Genomic DNA, 22,229 nt, shown 5'->3' with positions numbered 1-22,229 from the left:
TTCAGAATGGACAGAGTCAGTAACCACTGACTCTGTCCATTCACATAACTGAAACATTGTAACCGCCTGTGATTACGATGTCTCAGTTGATGAATGGAGAGAAGCCGCTGTCTTCTCTCCATTCATTATCAGTGCAGCAGAGGCTGCAGAGAAAGGGACTGGGGAATCTCTGTCCCCAGTCCCTTTCCCTGTCTCAAATGGGAGATGTCAGAGGTCTGTTAAGACCCCTGATATCGCACCATAGCCCCCCCCCCCCCCCCCAACAGGGCTGATAAAAAAAAAATTGCAAAAAAATTGTAAAAAATATTAATAAAAAAACAAAACACACTGACACTGTCCTCACACACCCTCCCCCTTAAAAAAAGAAAACATTGCAAAAAATAAATTATAAACATTCATGAACTTCTGAACAGAAAATATAAAGTTAAGATAAAAGAATATATATATATTTTTTCATATTCTTTTATCTTAACTTTACAAAAAATAAGTACATAAAAAAAGGTAAGAATATAAGTACATACTTATATATACTATATATATGTATGTACTAGTTATGTTCTTTTATCTTTTTTTTTTTTGTAAGGTTATCCCAAGGATTAATTAGCTAATCAAAAAAAAAAAAAACCCACTAGATTTATTTAAAAAGTTGACTAATCAAAAAAATAATCGATAGATTAGTCGACAGACAAATTAATCGTTAGTTGCAGCTCATATATATATATATATATATATATATATATATATATATATATATATATATATATATATACACGTTTTTTGTTTTTTTGTTTTTTTACTTTTTATGTGTGCTTAACACTTCGTGACTTTTTTTTTTTTTAGCAGGGATGCAACAATTAATCTTTAGACATTACCGGTATATTGTATTCTTGTTAATGAAAGATACTTCCAGATTTGTTGTTGCCATCTGAGTATTACAGCTTGTATATTTCAGCCTATCTGCCCAGATCAGTAATAGTGTATCCAGCATCTCACAATACATTTCTCAATATAAAACCACACCCTGTGTGAGTCATACTGCATGCTAAGAAAGCTGAGGAGGAAACGAAGATGGAAGAAATGTATGACAATTACAATCATAACACCTTGAATCTGCAAATGTATTGCTTCAGCAGGCAGTTATGATGCAAATATGAAGGGCTAATGTCTGAAAATGTTTCTTATAATGCCACAATGCTACATCTTCTTGTACCAGATACTTATCAAGATCCACCAGTGCTTTGGTAGCAATGAGCAGAATCTTGTTTCATAGTCGGTACATTTGGGAGAATATTCCATCTCTTAAAGCACGGATTATTACACCTACCCCTGCCATAATCATTTGCACAACTGGCTTTTGTTGAACAGTCAAACCTTTAGGAGGTCATTTTATACTTTTTTGCACAATATTCACACAACTGTCATCCAGGATTCTCACATATTTTGCCATTTCCAATTAGGCAAATGTGTGAATCCTGGGTGAAAGTTGTATGACTCGTGAGAAAGAATTCATAAATGGACCCCATAGTGAATCATTTTTTATCGGGGCCAAAATTGTCCAAGCGACGGTACTGTGATCCCACAGGGCCAATGTTCAGTGGATGAAATAAAATGATCCAGTGATGATGAGATGTGCTTGTTGCCTAAAAAAAAATGACACTTGTTGAAAAGATGATTTTAACCATAGTGTACATAAATAACATAATGTGTCCGCTGTGTTGGCATACACCCTGAAGGTGTAATGCATTACTGTGCCAAGCTCATCACTCACTTCTTAAGATGCAAAGTTCCCATCTCCCGAACCATTCTGATTCCCAAGTCTTTCTTAACCACTTGCCGACCGCCGCATGACGATATACGTCGACAGAATGGCACGGGCATGCATATGGGCGTATATATACGTCCCTGCCTTCCCGCGGGTGGGGGGCCCGATCGGGCCCCCCCCGGTGCCTGCGGCGGTCGGTATTCGTTCGGGAGCGATCGGGGATGAGGGGGCGGCCATTCATTCATGGCCACCCCCTCGCGATCGCTCCCGACGAATAAAAATGCTCCGTGACATCACTTCCTCTCCTGTAATGTAAACACAGGAGAGGAAGTGATGTAATCTCTCCTCCGTGTCGGTAGTTTTCGTTCCGGCACCGAGGAGAGAGGATCGGTGAGTTGCACCAACACGACACTACACAGTAGAACATGCCAGGCACACTCACACCCCCCCTTCACCCCCCGATCACCCCCCCAATTACCCCTGCCCCCCCAGTCACAGTGACACCAATTGCATTTTATTTATTTTTTTGCATTGGTGTCATTTGTGACTGTAATAACTGTTAGGGCAGTTAGGGTTAGCCCCCTTTAGTTCTAATGTACCCCCCTAACCCCCCCAATAAAGGTTTAACCCCGTGATCACCCCCCGTCGCCAGTGTCACTAAGGCTGGGTTCACATTGCAGCGGTTTATGAGAATGAATGTAATTCGCACCGCACTGCAGTGCAAATCACATCCGATCTCTGTGCGATTCGAGTTCAGCCATACAGATAGTATGGCTGAATTCGCGCCGCACCCGCCGCAAATTCGCACGGGACCCTTTTTTTGGTCCGCAGCAGAATCGGATTGCATGGGTGTTCACACCATGCGATCCGAGTTTGCAGATCGCACTGCGATATGCGAACTGATATGGGGGTGTCATTAACATTTCACTGACACTCCCAGCAGTTCGCATAGGGCAGTGTGAACTGCCGCCGGGAGGCATGCGATGCGGGAACCCGCCGCGGATTTGTGGCGTTCCCGCATCGCTCCAGTGTGAACCCAGCCTAATAAGCGATCATTTTTCTGATCGCTGTATTAGTGTCACAGGTGACGCTAGTTAGGCAGGTAGGTATTTAGGTTCGCCGCAACTTTTTATAGCGCCAGGGACCCCCATATACTACCGCATAAAGCCCCCTGATTGCCCCCTAGTTAACCCTTTCACCAGTGATCACCATATAACTGTTACAGGTGACGCTGGTTGGTTAGTTATTTTTTTATAGTTTCAGGGCACCCGCCATTTATTACCTAATAAAGGTTTAACCCCCTGATCACCCGGCGGGTGTCATTTGTGACTGTAATAACTGTTAGGGCAGTTAGGGTTAGCCCCCTTTAGTTCTAAGGTACCCCCCTAACCCCCCCAATAAAGGTTTAACCCCGTGATCACCCCCCGTCGCCAGTGTCACTAAGGCTGGGTTCACATTGCAGCGGTTTGAGAACGGATGTGATTCGCACCGCACTGCAGTGCAAATCACATCCGATCTCTGTGCGATTCGAGTTCAGCCATACAGATAGTATGGCTGAATTCGTGTCGCACCCGCCGCAAACTCGCACGGGACCCTTTTTTTGGTCCGCAGCAGAATCGGATCGCATGGGTGTTCACACCATGCGATCCGAGTTTGCAGATCGCACTGAGATATGCGAACTGATCTGGGGGTGTCATTAACATTTCACTGACACTCCCAGCAGTTCGCATAGGGCAGTGTGAACTGCCGCCGGGAGGCATGCGATGCGGGAACCCGCCGCGGATTCGTGGCGTTCCTGCATCGCTCCAGTGTGAACCCAGCCTAATAAGCGATCGTTTTTCTGATCGCTGTATTAGTGTCACAGGTGACGCTAGTTAGGCAGGTAGGTATTTAGGTTCGCCGCAGCTTTTTATAGCGCCAGGGACCCCCATATACTACCGCATAAAGCCCCCTGATTGCCCCCTAGTTAACCCTTTCACCAGTGATCACCATATAACTGTTACAGGTGACGCTGGTTGGTTAGTTATTTTTTTATAGTTTCAGGGCACCCACCATTTATTACCTAGTCTCACTAGTGTACCCCTAAATTTAGGGGTGTCTACTTTCCAAAATGGGGTCATTTGGGGGGGTTTGTGCCATCTTGGCATTTTATGGCCTTCAAAACTGTAACGCCCTTAGAAAGCCTGAAGGCGGTGCTTGGATTTCGGGGCCCCGTACGCGGCTAGGCTCCCAAAAAGTCCCACATATGTGGTATCCCCGTACTCAGAAGAAGCAGCAGAATTTATTTTGGGGTGTCATTTCACATATGCCCATGGCATGTGTGAGCAATATATCATTTAGTGACAACTTTGTGAAAAAAAAAATAAAAAAAAATTAAAGTTTGTAATTTTCCCGCAACTTGTGGCAAAATATAAAATATTCCATGGACTCAACATGCCTCTCAGCAAATAGCTTGGGGTGTCTACTTTCTAAAATGGGGTCATTTGTGGGGGTTTTGTGCCATCTTGGCATTTTATGGCCTTCAAAACTGTAATAGGTAGTGAGAAGTGAAATCAAAAATTTACGCCCTTAGAAAGCCTGAAGGCGGTGCTTGGTTTTCGGGGCCCCGTACGCGGCTAGGCTCCCAAAAAGTCCCACATATGTGGTATCCCCGTACTCAGGAGAAGCAGCAGAATTAATTTTGGGGTGTCATTTCACATATGCCCATAGCATGTGTGAGCAATATATCATTTAGTGACAACTTTGTGTAAAAAAAAAATAATAATTTTTTTTTTGTCATTATTCAATCGCTTGAGGCAAAAAAATAAAATATTCAATGGGCTCAACATGCCACTTATCAATTTCCTTAGGGGGTCTACTTTCCAAAATGGGGTCATTTGGGGGGGGGTTTGTACTGCCCTGCCATTTTAGCACCTCAAGAAATGAGATAGGCAGTCGTAAACTAAAAGCTGCGTAAATTCCAGAAAACGTACCTTAGTTTGTAGATGTGACAACTTTTGCGCAAACCAATAAATATACAGTTATTGACTTTTTTTTTTACCAAAGACATGTGGCTGAATACATTTTGGCCTAAATGTATGACTAAAATTGAGTTTATTGGATTTTTCTAATAACAAAAAGTAGAAAATATCATTTTTTTTCAAAATTTGCGGTCTTTTTACGTTTATATTGCAAAAAATAAAAATCGCAGAGGCAATCAAATACCATCAAAAGAAAGCTCTATTTGTGGGAAGAAAAGGACGCAAATTTTGTTTGGGTACAACATTGCATGACCGCGCAATTACCAGTTAAAGCAGCGCAGTGCCAAATTGTAAAAAGACCTCTGGTCATTGACCAGCAAAATGGTCCGGTCTGAAAGTGGTTAAGTATGCATTGATTTGGCCTAGCTGATTTTAACCAGGTGGTCAGGACTAGAATGTTTTGTACCTTGTAGTGCAAGCCGTGTTATAGGGTTTTGAGTTGTATTGTTTGCCATTGTCCCTGCAGTTCCTATCATAAAGCTGTTAAGATTGCGTAGATTATATATAATTTTATATTTTGATCCTGTTTTTTTTCTCATTAGGACTTATCAGATGAAGCTTTAGATGCACTTATGGGCACACTTGAGGGTCCCCCAGTAAATGTACCCGAATCACCACAATATACAGGTCCAGAAGTAATAGTAAGTGACCGCTTTCTAATGCACATTATTGATGTACCAAAAACTGATATTTCAGTCGGACCTCAGCTAAGGATTTGCATGTATCTTGTCTATCACTTTCTGTCCATTTTGGGGTCCTACTCTTCCTCCTTTTGATCATCTTTCTGCCATGGAGATGTTCTCACTATCTGCTGTTTTCATTTTAAGGCCGGGTTCACACCGCTGCGATGCGGGAACGCCGCGAATCCGCGGTGTTTTCCCGCATCGCACACCTCCCGCCGGCAGTTCACACTGCCCTATGCGGACGGCTGGGAGTGTCAATGATATGTTAATGACACCCCCAGATCCGTCCGCATATCGCAGTGTGATCTGCCGACTCGCACAGGAATCGGATCGCATGGTGTGAACCCCCATGCGATCCGATTCTGTTGCGGACCAAAAAAAGGGTCCCGTGCGAGTTTGCTGCGGGAGCGATGCGAATTCAGCCATACTATCTGTATGGCTGTACTCGCATCGCTACGGAGATCGGATGTGATTTGCGGTGCGAATCACATCCGGATCTCCCCCCGCAGCAGTGTGAACCCAGCCTTATGGAGGAGAATAACATTTAGTGGGAACCCTTCATAACGACTGCAGTAAATGTTCATACCTTGACAAGTTAATGCAGAGATCTCCATTTGGGGCTGGCAGAATCTGCCAGAATATTAAACAAACTCAACAAAACCTTACCTGAAAAAACGGTTTCTTTGAGCTTAAATGTGGTAATCTGTAAAGAACCTCGGCAGTCATTAAATGATCTCCCTGCATCAGCACAAACAATGTTGATGTGGGAATCTCTTCTGCTGTGTACCCCCCACCTCCTTTTCTCCACCAGAATAAACAGATTAGCATTTACTGCAAGCTCTGATTGGATGCTGGTTTTGCAGCATGACCATTTGACAGAAAACTGATCTCTAGACTGGCTTTTGTTGAACAGTCAGTGGAACACACAGACTGAAAGCCAGCCAGTTTCTGCTGAACTGGTCCGTATATATGGTAGAATGATTTACAGTGCTGAGGCTAGTAGAATCAGAGTGCAAATTGCATTTCTGAGAGCTGCAGTTTCTTATAATTGTTGGAAATACTCTGCATATTTAAACACCATGACCTTCTGCTGTTGGCTGAATTTGAAAAAAAGGATTGAGACAGTTGCTAGTTGTACATTTTATACAGGCAAAGATGAGACTTCTTAGCATTGTCATTGTCAGAGGTTTGTCCACTTTGTTTTTCAACTTGTTTTCTCTCAGAAACGTAAAGCATATGTAAATCTGGTCAATCTCATAAGCTTGAACATGATAATGCAATTTCAGAAATAAATGTCAATCTTTTGTAAATCTTCAGCTTTCATTAAAATACCTGGTGAACCTGATATGAGGGTTCTTTCATGCACTTTCTATTATAGGGTGACAACGCTCTGTCCCCTAATTGAGCTCCTCATTCGTCACATTGTGATGCTGGCTTCTGAGCGGCCATTTTAAGCATACATTAGGCAGGCACGGTCCACTGCTATCTCATCAGGAATCCTGCCTTGAAAAATGCCATGCTGAAGGGTTTACTAGAGGTTTTTAGTTAGGTACTGTTTTTTGGCCGTCGCTGTTTTTTTTTTTTTTTTGTTTGTTTGTTTTTTCACTTTGATTCATTATGGATATTACTATTATTTGCATGTTTCTTTTCATGTTGTGAGAAATTAAATGTAGTTATCCCAAACTAGGTGGACAGCTATGTTTCATTTTTTTATTTTTATTTCAATCTAACATAGAACAACATATTTAAAGGAAAAAGCAGTGATGCAGTTAGTAACTAACTGGAATTTATCTTTCAGACTTAAATAAAATAAATTTGGTTTCTGTGGATTTTGGCACTGGACCTGAAGTCTAAAATTAACAGTGCACCGTCCAATTAGTTTACCACAGAATGGCTAAAAATGCAATAGATTGTGCAGAGAAATTATACATTGGGTGTATTTATCGAACCTGGAGCAGCTGTGCATGACAACCAATCAGCTTCTGTCTTGTTCAGTTAAAGCAAAGCTAAACTCTGTTATACAGTGCTTGCTTCCTTTTAAATGGTTCACTGTTCCTTTCTGGCACTGGCATCTTCTACTTGGCTTTTTCTAGGTGCCAGGATGCGGCCATCTTATGCAGGAGTGCAGTCACCCCGACACGTGCGCTGTACTGAAATGTAAACTTAGCGGTGCTTACACTGATCATTGTAAATTCCAAAGAAGTCTGCAAGCAGGCAGGTAGGTTTCTTTTATTACAGAAGAAACATTGCAGGTCTCTTCTGCAATAAAGAGTCTGTCTGCTCACAGTTTTTAAAAGTGGGACTTTAATCCAGATTGGTTGCCATTTTACATGTTTCAGATTGTGGCTGCTCCAGTCTTGATAAAATTCCCTCATTGAGCTGCAAAATATAAACTCTAGCATAAAAATTCAGTACCCATAAAATGTTTAAAAAAAAATTAAACTTTTGCTGAGCAGTTTACCCTATGTGCTGATCTCTGCAGTAAGTCTTCTGTGCCATTAGATGGTGCTGCTCTTCTGGGTTGAATGATGCTGCCCAGCATCATTCAATACATTTTCTGTGAGCCAAGGGTGCCATCAAGTCACCTTGGAATTACAGCAGAATAATACAGCATTCAGGACCCTGCCATCAGAAGACAGTGGGGGAAGAAGAACCCGAGATATCTTGTGACTGGACCAAGGACTGCTGGAGAAAAGGTATGTATGCAGATTTTTATTTTTATTTTTTTAAATGGAGGAGCAGTTATGCTCCAAGGAGATGGGGGGGGGGCAGTAAAATGAGGTGTAGGGGCAGTGATGGAGGTTTATGTTGGGCTTTAAAGAAACTTGACCTGCACTTTCTGGTCTAAATGTGCATAGGCCAACGTGATCAAACCTACTTAAAGATGGTGACCTAGATAATTTTATTCATTCAAACTGTCTGCCCCTGCTGTATGAGTAATCGGTACCCTTTAAGTAATTAACTCGGAACCTATTATTGCCAGGAAAATATTAAATCAACATACGTGGAGGAACTTGGCAAGAGAGATTCATCAATACCCCCAGAATACAGACACTTGCTCGATGTGAGTATTTATAGCATTTCCAGGATAAAAATTATTGTTCAGATGTATATCTGAGTTCTTATGTCCCTTTTAACAATGTACATTGTATTTCATAGGGGAAAGATCACGGTAAACCTTTACCAGTTCCAGCAGCAACACTTGAGGTATATAATACATCTTGTCTTTGGATGCAGGGAATGTAGTTGGTGTTTTGTATTTCATCTGGTATTTAGTAGAAGTATGTGGGTAAATGCAAACTAGGCACTGTGAGGCGCTGGTCTATCCAACTTCAAATCCATTATTGCGTGGTATTCAATGAGCCTCCAAACCTAGGTGTCTGAAGTATGCACATTTCCAATACTTTTAATTCTACAGTACAGAACTTGTATTCTTAAACCATGGGTTATATGTAGGCTATCTTCAGGTGATAAGACTCTAGCAAAAAAAAATTGCTAGGCCACCCCTAGAATGGTGCACTCATATAACCCCGGTTACTCTGTGAGACTTCAGTTTTTTGCTAGCTTCCCTTAGTTGATGGCTCTTTTCTGTTCTGGAAAAGTATTTTAATTTTTTAGCCATTAAATATTTTTTTCTAAAACTTCTGTCAAGATATAACGGTTTACCACCCTGAATTATCTAGCAGTTTCTGCATCAGTTACCCTCGGTGAGTACCCTGGGGACTCCTACTACCCAGATCACACCAGGTGGGGCCGGCCTGTGGTGTTTGCCGCGGGCACTGTGGTGTTTCCTCCAGTCTGAATTGAGGACGTTCCTGGATCTCTGGGTTATATCTCTCATTTGAAAAGGGATTTAAAATGAGTTTCTGTCTCTGTCCCCTGTTTGCCTTCCAGTCTGTCAGCTTAAGACCAAAAGAAAGCTAATTTAGTGACCAACTTCAGGCACAAGAGGTGGTCATACCAGTTCCTTTAGAAAAACGTTTCCAAGCTCTCTCTTCAAAACCTATTCACAGTCCCAAAACCAAATGGGGCTTCCATCCCATACTGGACTTAAGGGCTAGTTCATACCGTCCTGGACAGCTGTCCGTTCTGGCTGCAGTGATTCGGTAGTAGGGGGTGGTGTGATCCGCGTTTCAGCTCATCACAGAGCTCCCTGTGTTTTTTCTTTGTACCAACTTTATTTGAAATGAACAAAAGTGACACTTCATAAAGCATTGTATGAAAAAAAAAAATAAAATAATTTTTTTTAATGGTAAAGAGTGCAAAGTCATATTACAAATGAAAAGATCAGGAAAAATATTCTTGCGGAAACATTCTACTTGTGTCATTTGCTTATCTATAAACCAGCTGCAGCATACTTTGGACTATTTTGAGACACTATAATAATGAAATAAAATAATATAATAATGTAATGTTTGTATGTTACATATTGCAGCCAGCTCTGACTGACATGGATGTATTGGATGAATTGTCAAAGGATTTTGAATTTTCTCCACCTTCGCCTGCCCAGCCCTCTGCTCCTCCTGCTGCTGTTGCACCCAAAGTAAGCCATAGAGATATATATCTTTATACTAATAAGTTTATAAAAAGTTGCAAAATATTGTGGTAAGGTGTATACTGCAGTAATATATAGTGAGCCCCTTTTCACAATTGGGGAACCTGGCTGTGACTCTGACACGATTTTGCCGCAACTTTGACACGACTTGAAGCAATGCCTGTGTAATCTTGAGGTCTATGGTCCACAAGTCGCAACAAAGTCGGACGAAAGTAGTGCAGGGACTACTTTGAAGTCGCACAGATATGAATGATACTCATTGGAAATCATGGGGTATGACTTGTCATGTGACTTTGCAGTCCCAAGTCGCAGGACATATCTCCCAGGTGTGGAAGGGGCCTAAGCAATAAAAATTTGATCAAAGATTGTATGGCTCAGAGCAGTGGGATACAAAGTCTTACTTTGGAAGTTTGCAGTCAGGGTGACCAAGCTGAGGTGTCCTCCCACACACCAATAGACAAACGGTCATCGAATAAAAGAAGCAGACGGCAACTCTATAACATCAAGCGTATATTTATTTTCAAGCTTTCACAGTGACTACAGTCAGCAGCAGACTAGTTTCGCCGATAAGCCTTGTTCACAGCACTCATGTATGTTAACCACTTGCCGACCGCCTCACGCCGATGTACGTCATCAGAATGGCACGGGCAGGCATAAGCACATATATGTACGTCCTTTGCCTCCCGCGGGTCGGGGGCCCGATCGGGCCCCCGCCCGGTGCCTGCGGCGGTCGGTTTTCGTTCGGGAGCGATCCCGGACGAGGGGACGGCCATTCATTCATGGCCACCCCCTCGCGATCGCTCCCGACGAATGGAAATCCCCGGTGACATCACTTCCTCTCCTGTAATGTAAACACAGGAGAGGAAGTGATGTATTCTCTCCTCCGTGTCGGTATTTTTCGTTCCGACACGGAGGAGAGCGGATCAGTGAGTTGCACCAACACATCCCACACACAGTAGAACATGCCAGGCACACTCACACCCCCCCTTTACCCCCCGATCACCCCCCCAATTACCCCTGCCCCCCAGTCACAGTGACACCAATGTCATTTTTTTTTTTTTTTTTTTTTTTTTGCATTGGTGTCATTTGTGACTGTAATAACTGTTAGGGCAGTTAGGGTTAGCCCCCTTTAGTTCTAATGTACCCCCCTAACCCCCCCAATAAAGGTTTAACCCCGTGATCACCCCCCGTCGCCAGTGTCACTAAGGCTGGGTTCACATTGCAGCGGTTTATGAGAACGAATGTGATTCGCACCGCACTGCAGTGCAAATCACATCCGATCTCTGTGCGATTCGAGTTCAGCCATTCGCCGCACCCGCCGCACCCGCCACACCCGCCGCACCCGCCGCAAATTCGCACGGGACCCTTTTTTTGGCCCGCAGCAGAATCGGATCGCATGGGTGTTCACACCATGCGATCCGAGTTTGCAGATCGCACTGCGATATGCGAACTGATCTGGGGGTGTCAGTAACATTTCACTGACACTCCCAGCAGTTCGCATAGGGCAGTGTGAACTGCCGCCGGGAGGCATGCGATGCGGGAACCCGCCGCGGATTCGCGGCGTTTCCGCATCGCTCCAGTGTGAACCCAGCCTAATAAGCGATCATTTTTCTGATCGCCGTATTAGTGTCACAGGTGACGCTAGTTAGGCAGGTAGGTATTTAGGTTCGCCGCAGCTTTTTATAGCGCTAGGGACCCCCATATACTACCGCATAAAGCCCCCTGATTGCCCCCTAGTTAACCCTTTCACCAGTGATCACCATATAACTGTTACAGGTGACGCTGGTTGGTTAGTTATTTTTTTATAGTTTCAGGGCACCCGCCATTTATTACCTAATAAAGGTTTAACCCCCTGATCACCCGGCAGGTGTCATTTGTGACTAATAACTGTTAGGGCAGTTAGGGTTAGCCCCCTTTAGTTCTAAGGTACCCCCCTAACCCCCCCAATAAAGGTTTAACCCCGTGATCACCCCCCGTCGCCAGTGTCACTAAGGCTGGGTTCACATTGCAGCGGTTTATGAGAACGGATGTGATTCGCACCGCACTGCAGTGCAAATCACATCCGATCTCTGTGCGATTCGAGTTCAGCTATACAGATAGTATGGCTGAATTCGTGTCGCACCCGCCGCAAACTCGCACGGGACCCTTTTTTTGGTCCGCAGCAGAATCGGATCGCATGGGTGTTCACACCATGCGATCCAAGTTTGCAGATCGCACTGCGATATGCGAACTGATCTGGGGGTGTCATTAACATTTCACTGACACTCCCAGCAGTTCGCATAGGGCAGTGTGAACTGCCGCCGGGAGGCATGCGATGCGGGAACCCGCCGCGCATTCGTGGCGTTCCCGCATCGCTCCAGTGTGAACCCAGCCTAATAAGCGATCGTTTTTCTGATCGCTGTATTAGTGTCACAGGTGACGCTAGTTAGGCAGGTAGGTATTTAGGTTCGCCGCAGCTTTTTATAGCGCCAGGGACCCCCATATACTACCGCATAAAGCCCCCTGATTGCCCCCTAGTTAACCCTTTCACCAGTGATCACCATATAACTGTTACAGGTGACGCTGGTTGGTTAGTTATTTTTTTATAGTTTCAGGGCACCCGCCATTTATTACCTAGTCTCACTAGTGTACCCCTAAATTTAGGGGTGTCTACTTTCTAAAATGGGGTCATTTGGGGGGGGGGGGTTTGTGCCATCTTGGCATTTTATGGCCTTCAAAACTGTAACGCCCTTAGAAAGCCTGAAGGCGGTGCTTGGTTTTTGGGGCCCCGTACGCGGCTAGGCTCCCAAAAAGTCCCACATATGTGGTATCCCCGTACTCAGGAGAAGCAGCAGAATTTATTTTGGGGTGTCATTTCACATATGCCCATGGCATGCGTGAGCAATATATCATTTAGTGACAACTTTGTGAAAAAAAAAAAAAGTTTGTAATTTTCCCGCAACTTGTGGCAAAATATAAAATATTCCATGGACTCAACATGCCTCTCAGCAAATAGCTTGGGGTGTCTACTTTCTAAAATGGGGTCATTTGTGGGGGTTTTGTGCCATCTTGGCATTTTATGGCCTTCAAAACTGTAATAGGTAGTGAGAAGTGAACTCAAAAAATTACGCCCTTAGAAAGCCTGAAGGCGGTGCTTGGTTTTCGGGGCCCCGTACGCGGCTAGGCTCCCAAAAAGTCCCACATATGTGGTATCCCCGTACTCAGGAGAAGCAGCAGAATTTATTTTGGGGTGTCATTTCACATATGCCCATGGCATGCATGAGCAATATATCATTTAGTGACAACTTTGTGAAAAAAAAAAAAAAAAAAAAAAAAGTTTGTAATTTTCCCGCAACTTGTGGCAAAATATAAAATATTCCATGGACTCAACATGCCTCTCAGCAAATAGCTTGGGGTGTCTACTTTCTAAAATGGGGTCATTTGTGGGGGTTTTGTGCCATCTTGGCATTTTATGGCCTTCAAAACTGTAATAGGTAGTGAGGCGTGAAATCAAAAATTGACGCCCTTAGAAAGCCTGAAGGCGGTGCTTGGTTTTCGGGGCCCTGTACGCGGCTAGGCTCCCAAAAAGTCCCACATATGTGGTATCCCCGTACTCAGGAGAAGCAGCAGAATTTATTTTGGGGTGTCATTTCACATACGCCCATAGCATGTGTGAGCAATATATCATTTAGTGACAACTTTGTGTAAAAAAAAAAAAAAATTTTTTTTTTGTCATTATTCAATCGCTTGAGGCAAAAAAATAAAATATTCAATGGGCTCAACATGCCTCTTATCAATTTCCTTAGGGGGTCTACTTTCCAAAATGGGGTCATTTGGGGGGGTTTTGTACTGCCCTGTCATTTTAGCACCTCAAGAAATGAGATAGGCAGTCGTAAACTAAAAGCTGCGTAAATTCCAGAAAACGTACCTTAGTTTGTAGATGTGACAACTTTTGCGCAAACCAATAAATATACAATTATTGACTTTTTTTTTACCAAAGACATGTGGCTGAATACATTTTGTCCTAAATGTATGACTAAAATTGAGTTTATTGGATTTTTCTAATAACAAAAAGTAGAAAATATCATTTTTTTTCAAAATTTGCGGTCTTTTTACGTTTATATCGCAAAAAATAAAAATCGCAGAGGCAATCAAATACCATCAAAAGAAAGCTCTATTTGTGGGAAGAAAAGGACGCAAATTTTGTTTGGGTACAACATTGCATGACCGCGCAATTACCAGTTAAAGCAGCGCAGTGCCAAAGTGTAAAAAGACCTCTGGTCATTTACCAGCAAAATGGTCCGGTCTGAAAGTGGTTAAAAAGCATTTACATAAAAGACTGTCACATGACTACTACTCCTTTCCAATCAACAGTGTGTTCAATTCAAGTCAGGTAATTAGTTACAAATTGTCAACAGATGTGTAGATGGCAAATGAGAAGTAAATAGTCTAGCTATAATACAACACTTGAGATACAAAAAATACAAAGACTATCTTGACATATAAAGAGAAACCTATTTTAAAAGCTCTATAAGAGAATCTTTAATGAAAAAATGTATAGATTAAAAAATCATGTTGCTTGATATGAAATATAAAGACTATACATAAAAGATGGTGCACATTCAGGGCCGGCCCAAACTACTGCGTGATGCGAGATTGCATGTGATTCGCAATGCAGTGCACATCACATGCTATGTCCGTACGATGCGATTCCAGCAACACAGAGGTATGGCTGAAATCGCAATGCATTCAGGCTAGAATCGCACGGGACCCAATCGATCGGATTTGTTCCCGAACTGACAGCCCGCAGTGAGATACGCAAGCTGGAATGGGGGCGTCACTAACTTTAAGCAATAAAAATACATTAAATATTACTACAGTAACCTGGCTGGTTTGGCTTAAAGTACCATTTTAATGTGCTTATGATTTTATACTTGTTGGTTGTCTGCATCACTGAGCTCACTACCTTTTCTCTGTCTGTTAAGGACACTACAAAAGACAAACAAGCGAAAGCAGATGTTGTCGTACCTTCCTCAGCGTCCTCTGTACAGGCTGCCACAGCACCCTCTGTATGTACCCTGCTATTAAAGTCTACCTATCTACAGTATAATCTATATAACAAGCTTGTTCTGCAAACGATATTGAGGTGCAACAAATGGGTTGGAAGTATTTAAAATAAAAATAAAAAATTAGGTTTATTACATGTTTTTTTTTTTTTCTGTTAGAACGAGTTCACATGAAAAAAGGCAACATAAGGCTTAGATATTCATTTACAGTACAATACACCACATCAGTGAAAGAATATATATCCTGACACACATCAAAAGATGACCAGGTAGTTCCCAATAGGTAAATAACATAGAAGCGTAACTACCTTTTACTAAGCAGGTATTGATGCAGGCAATATTTGGACAGATCTACATAGTAAAGTCTCACAAATATACCTTATACCAAAAATAGAAGAAACAACAAAAGTCATTCATGCGGAGAGGGGTCTTTCTACAATGGGTGCAATAGGGAATGCCTCTTTTGGGCATCTTGAAATCTTGATGGGTGAGTAGCAACCAGACAATATGGCTTAGAAAAAAACCTTGTAAAACAAAGAAGAAAAATAGAACCGAAAAGAAAAAAACTAATGAAAAAAACAAAAAAAACAAATACCCCAGCGATAGGCTGGGGGATTAAGTTGGGTTTAAAAAAAAATTAGGATGTGTAGTCCCTTTTCCAGATGGAAAAAAAAAAAAGTTGGTCCCACATAGAGCCAGGGCCAGTGCTACCACTAGGTGGACTAGGCAGCAGTCTAGGGGGCCCTGCCACCTAGGGCACAGCCATGGCCCCTGGGAGGAAGAAGTTGGGGAAGCATCCAGCAAAACGAACAAGCCTACAGGAGAAGGAAGTGACATGCTGGCCGACCGGCCACGGTGGCGGGGATGGATGACAGCAGTGGTGTAGTAGCACTGTATGGGGGGGTAGCCGGTCCGCTTACCTCAGATGGCATTACACAGGCTCTTGCCGGTGACACAGGCAGCACCTCTGATAGCGCAGCTCAGAGAGAAGAGGCAGCTTTTCAGTGAACAGGAGACGGGGCAGGAGGATGTCATGATCTCTTCTATCAGCGGAGGGCTGGAGGCGCAAGCGGCGATTGTGAGGCAAGTGACACCAATTAGGTCTGTGCTGTGTAAGAATCAACACACACAGGGACAGGAAAGTAACGTGGGTGGAGGCATGGACACTTACTGTGTGTTCTATAACTGATGAGATCGGATCCGCAGGACTTCCACACACCAGCCCACTCCCCCCCCACCTGCCATACAGCTATGCCTTCCTGGACATCACGATCCCAGTACACCGCACAGCACACCACACCTCCACTACACCGCACAGCACACCACACCTCCACTACACCGCACATTCCAACATAATTGGAAGGTCCCACAAAAATCTCCACCTCCACCGTATAGTCAGGGAGGAGCTAATGGGGGCTGTAAGTTTGGGTTTTGCCTAGGGTGTCAAGAATCCTTGCAACAGCCCTGCAGAGAGCTTTATGTTAACTGTACTTTTAATCTGCATAATGTAGTAAAGCGGGTAGGCAGCAGGGTGCCTGGGTTCAGACTGCATATCTGCTGTTCTTGTATTAGAAGGGAAGGGGGTAAAAATATTACTTGGTCATGTTCAGTAAATATAACAGATCTTGCTTTCTGTTAGACCAGTCATTTTGTTAATTCCTAAAGGTGCCTGCAGACATTAAATAACGTTCACCTGCCCCATATGGCAATGCTCATATGTTTATAACCATCTCCACCTTCGCAATCTCTTCATGGCCAAGCATGATATGGGAGCACTTGCAATATTTTTTCATTAAAAAAGCTTGTTTGTACCTGTCTGCTGTCTAATATTTGTAACAGGTTCACATATTTAGTCCTTACCAAGAATTTCTGTCCTAGTATAGGATGAGTAATTATTTCCATCAGGCAATACGATATGGGAAATACAAAAGTGGGAGCATAAAAACAATCACAGTTTGAACAGTATAACAGCCAGGAACTAACACCAAAGTGCAAAATGTTTTACATTTTGTTGCTGTGTATTCTAGTCCTAGGGGTCTATCAACATATGGCATGGTTGTGGAAGAGTATAACTATTAGCAGGGCTATTGGGTCATGGATCTGCTGCTGCTGCTCCTCTATTTTCCAATTAAAAGATGGGGCAGGGGGGTGACTTGCATAACTGAAGCAGAGAAAAGTCATATCCTAAAACTTGCTCTGCTCTCTGGCAGAGCTGGGTATATTTCATGGCTAGCTGGAAAGAAATCTAAACCTCGTAGAGGAACAAAATCACTCCTAAATAAGTATTATAAATGTTGACTTAGCTGTTTGCCAGGAGTTTAGCTTTAAACAAACAAAAAACAGAATATATGAAGTATCTCTGAAACATGCTAGTGCTATAACAATGAGCAAAATAGTATAATAAAAAACTGACAGCTGTGAATGCAATAGTATGTATCAACAATTTCTCTTTGACATATTCTTAGGCTGGTATGGACTCGGCTTTAGATGAATTAATGGGTACTCTAGAAGGCCCTGACTTTAATGCACCGGAGTCTCCTGCCTACACAGGTCCAGAAGTAACGGTAATACCTTTTTTTTTCTCCCTTTATTTGGTCTGCATCAATTACTAGACTTTACTTACAGGATTAAACAGCAGGCTCAAGACTTTCTTAGTCCAATGAGTGGCGAGTACCTGCTTCTTATTTATGTTACATTACTTTCTGAAAAAAGTGAAATATTTCCCAACTTTATTAAAAATGATCATCTCAGGGGTAAATGGGAGGTTTATATGGTATGTATTATATTTTATACCAGGACACTCATTGACTTTTAATTGCACCACTTGGTTAGTACTGGTGCAGCAGTGAGCAGGTCTTGTTGTATAGCCAGTGACTCTATTGGTGGCCAGCTGCACCACATATATGGGGCCACACTGTATAGATGTGCATTTGTGTCACTTACAGCAGCTGAGCCATTTTTAGTGTTTTTACAACTGCACACGTTCGCACATTGGAATAATTAAACAATGAGATAACATCAGATAATCAGCCTTAAAATACCACTCCATCTTTTTATAGGAAACAGCTACAGCAATATATGTTGAAGAACTTGGAAAAAGGGAAAGCTCCATCCCTCCAGCATACAGGCACTTGTTAGATGTAAGTGGAACACACTTGTATAGAGAGCTGTGACTTTTTCAGGTTTCCTCTGTACTAAACACATGATGTTTTCTAGGGGAAAGCAGGTGGAAAACCAGCAGCGCCCCCTCCTGAAGAAAAGGTATGTCAGATCATTCTAGCTTCTTTATTTCTACTTTAAAACAGGGCTTATTGGTATTCAGTATTACCTAATGGTTGCAGTTAATTGGCAATGGAGACAGAATAGGGGGTCGCTGCCACATTTACATCCCAACGACTGATTAGGGCTCAGAAATATATGTGCTCTTATCTACCCTGACACTGGATCTAATGAAATACAGAAAGTATATCAAAATAAAAAGAAATGAAAACATAATTTCAACCAGGGAGCACCTCTTCTGTCATTTCTCGTGTGTGCACAGCGCTACAGATACTGCTGTGATTCCTTGGGGGTGGGGGGGGGGGGGGGGGGTTAGGGGAGCGATCTTCACATTCTTGTCAATCAGCACTGCCCTGGTGCCTTCTGGGGTGCTGAGAGCTTGCAGCCTCTGCCAACTTTTTGTTTCACTCTTAATGCCTTGCTATAATCCCAAGAGTATTATGTGACATTGCCATGCTTACCTGGTCAGGCCCCAGACCATGTTCAAGTACCTGCTGCATGTTACAGGGGTACTGTCATATATGGTAGAAGGAATGGACGTTAGATTGTGGCAGAAGGTGGGGTCCTCAAACGTACACAGAATAGAGATGTTGTTATGTCACAATGGTAGAAAGATTTTGTGGTGCTTTTTTTTAGAATACAATAAATATCAGGTGAATTATAATAGGATTATTTGTAAAACATGCACGTATGCGATCATAAAAATACTTTAGTACTTGCTATTGGTTGCAATTTTCTGTAATATTGGAACACTGTGTAAGTATGTGATAAACCTTTTTGCCTCTTCAGCCTATGACAGAAAGTGATCTGGTAGATGAATTGGACTTTATATGTTCCCCATCCCCAGTTGTAGAGAAAACACCTCCTGCCAAACCAAAAGTGAGTATTCGTATGATTTTTTTATTGAAAAAAGATAAATGTACTATCATTAAAAATGTATTGTTAAAAAAATGTCCGCTTATTCAGTCGTATTGGTTCATTTGTTCTGTTTTTGTCTTTGAGGATGCTGAATTGAAAAAGGCAGAGCCCGAATCTGTGGTTAGTGCCACCTCCTCCTCTTCTGTCCAGGCTACACCTTCTGTAAGTAGCACAATATATGCATATATAACCTTCATAACATTTCATATGTCGTGTATTACCATGAATTGCATTAAGGTAGTCCATTCATTTAAATGTCTGCCAAAATAGCCCACGTGCACCTACTCCTTTTTTTCCAATGCAGAACACCACAGATAATAGTAGTGCGTTACTCTGTGTTGCTGTGAACTGCATGAAAATGAATGAACTGGTGTAACATTCAAGAAGAAGGGGCCCTTAGGAGATCCATGGGTGTGGTTTTCTACTATTCTGTATATGGCAACTGTGATACAAGCCTCTCTAAATTAGAGTAAGGGCAGTTAATCGAGAGCTGGCTCCGATATACAAGGAAGAGGACCATCTCATTTAATTCTAAGGATGTAAAATTCAGAAATACAATACCTTGCTGTGGAAACATTACACATATCTAGTTCTAGATCTAGATAAACGCACAAGCTCCTGCTCAAGACCCATGCCATAGGGTGATTACTCTCTATTAGTTGGTCACAGAAATTATATGTATATCATTCTGTTTGACGCTGAAGGCTAATTACCTGTGCAGCATAATACAAATTAAATAGACAGATCTATGTGTTGTTTCTTGGATTGGTTGCTGTGTATACTGGTATCCTCTTTGTGTATCATTTGGCTTTGTATTGCTGCTTCTATGAAATAAAAACAAATCAAAGTCTTGAATTTAATTGTAGTAACAGACAAGTACCTAAATAGACTGCTGGACTACATACATGTTTAAGATTTGTATTGTTGGCCAGCTGGCAAAAGTAAGATCACCAGGTTTAGCATTATTGCTTCCTGCTCATTTGACAGAAGGGTTAATCCTGATTTATTGTCCAATGTACAAGCTTGAGGTTGAGTAGTAACATAGGACTTGCTGCACCAGGAAACAAGTGTGCCATCTGCATGGGTTTACAGCCTGGAAAATGTGTGCAAATCACAAAATTGGCTGAACGGAATTGCAAAACCTTTAAAGGGTAAAACTGCAAACATGTATTTTGACTGTCTATTCAGCTGTTTGTGGGGTTTCACTTTAAAGAATAAGTGATTTTTCATATAGCTTCATACATTTCAGGGTTATTTTTTACTATTCTAATATTTTACTATTAATGTAGAGGTTAATACACAGTATACACTCCCCATCGAAATGTACACAAATCTGATTTTACTGAACTGCTACTCTGACTACAGGAATGTAGTACGTTTTAATGGTAATACAGTTTAAGACCACTTTCACACTACGGGCGTTTTTCAGGCGCTACAGCGTTAAAAATAGTGCCTGAAAAAAGCGCCTCCATTCACTCCAGTGTGAGAGCCCGAGGGCTTTTACGCTGTAGCAGTTCGCTGGCAGGGTGTCTCAAAAAGTCCTGCCAGCAGCTTTCTTTGAACTCATCGCTCCTCCCCATTGAAATTAATGGGGCAGCACTGCGATACCGCCGGCAAAACGCCACTCTGGCATTTTGCGGGCGGATTTAACCCCTTTATGGCTGATGCCCTAGGCAGCTCGCTGTGAAAGGGGTCTAAATGAGTTTAATAATTGGTTGTTACTGTCATACAGAACAAATATTTTAGGTCCCGGTAGCCCAAAAGTACAAAAGACAATTATAACAATCTGCAGTTTGTAATCATTTCCAGGCAGACTGCTTCATTATTGTACATTACTGCACATTCTGCAAAATAGTCTTGCTGCTATATAAGCACCAGTTGAAAAAATTATGAAAAAATTCATCTTTTTTTATTTATTCCTGTAGAAAGCACCGACATGCAAAGCTGACCCACTGGATGCCTTGTCTGGAACATTAGGAGTCCGGCAAGAAGATCCAAAAGACAAAAAACCTGCTGCAGATACAGTAAAGGTAATGTGATTTGCATAATATAAAATATTTCTAGTCGTATCTAGTACAACTCTTTACCTGTAAAATGACATTTATGTTTTTGCTGTCACTTTGTAACAGCAACACAATGATGTGTTTGTAAATACAAAGCTGTGTTAATTTGTATCTTTCATATCTGCCTAGAGTTTCTATCTTTAAAAATATTTTCCACTTAAAGTAAAAAAAAAAAAAAAAAAAAAAAAAAAAAAGAAGACAACCCTTTAATGGTATTCCTCTACCAAACAAATTATTGAAACATAATCAAGGATCACTTGGAAACCTCTGGGCTGATACTTTAGGAATTAAAGTGTATTTACGCTTTTCGTATTCGGATAACACTTAAATAAGGCCTCATGCACACGGACGTTTTTACAGCCACTTTTTTGAGCTTTTTTTGCAGCTTAAAAACGGCTGTCCATGTTAGTCTATGGCTTCATGCCCACCTAGGCGTTTTTGAGCTGCAAATGGCATAGGCGTTTTTAAGCTGTAAAAAAAACCCAGGACCAGTGCGTTCCGTGGCGTGGAGCTAGAGCTGTAAAAACGCGAATCGCGGGAAAACGCGCATAAACGCGCAACATATTTTCTTTGTTTTCTGAGTGCTATAGCCAAGAGATGTGTTTCTTAAAAAACGCTACTTAACGCTAACGCGCAAAAACGCGCAAAAACGCCAATGCAAAACGTGGTAAAAATCACGTTTTTAACAACGATTTTTCCAGGCATCGGAGCTAGCTTTGCAGCCAGTTTTTTAAAACGTCCGTGTGCATGAGCACTTACCACATGTTTACATTTCTGTTACATTTTGTATAGAATTTTAGCAGAATAAGACTGTATTCTAACCCTATTGAAGAAAATAAAGAATTGCCAAGCTCACCCTGCTTTGTAATGTTTAGAAGAGGGCTGTGGAGTAATGTTTTGACAT

General features: G+C 42.1%; 1 protein-coding gene across 5 annotated transcripts in view; it reads left to right on the top strand.

The window, feature by feature from the left end:
• CAST (calpastatin) overlaps window positions 1-22,229 on the top strand; it is a 219,759-nt gene that overhangs the window by 176,119 nt on the left and 21,411 nt on the right. For all 5 annotated transcript variants that reach the window (XM_077462355.1, XM_077462352.1, XM_077462353.1 and 2 more), the window contains 11 exons: window positions 5,325-5,423; window positions 8,449-8,529; window positions 8,625-8,672; window positions 9,901-10,008; window positions 14,985-15,068; window positions 17,531-17,629; window positions 18,125-18,205; window positions 18,282-18,326; window positions 19,134-19,223; window positions 19,347-19,424; window positions 21,188-21,292. In XM_077462355.1, coding sequence (XP_077318481.1) covers window positions 5,325-5,423; window positions 8,449-8,529; window positions 8,625-8,672; window positions 9,901-10,008; window positions 14,985-15,068; window positions 17,531-17,629; window positions 18,125-18,205; window positions 18,282-18,326; window positions 19,134-19,223; window positions 19,347-19,424; window positions 21,188-21,292 — 918 coding nt within the window. The remainder of the gene's footprint in view (window positions 1-5,324; window positions 5,424-8,448; window positions 8,530-8,624; window positions 8,673-9,900; window positions 10,009-14,984; window positions 15,069-17,530; window positions 17,630-18,124; window positions 18,206-18,281; window positions 18,327-19,133; window positions 19,224-19,346; window positions 19,425-21,187; window positions 21,293-22,229) is intronic.

The sequence above is a fragment of the Lithobates pipiens genome, unplaced genomic scaffold (assembly GCF_037356315.1).
Source record: "Lithobates pipiens isolate NorthernLeopardFrog02 unplaced genomic scaffold, aLitPip1_a1.2 Scaffold_3, whole genome shotgun sequence".
NCBI classification, from domain to species: domain Eukaryota; kingdom Metazoa; phylum Chordata; class Amphibia; order Anura; family Ranidae; genus Lithobates; species Lithobates pipiens.
The sequence above is the reverse complement of the archived record's forward strand: the minus strand, read 5'-3'. Positions and strand labels throughout refer to the sequence as shown.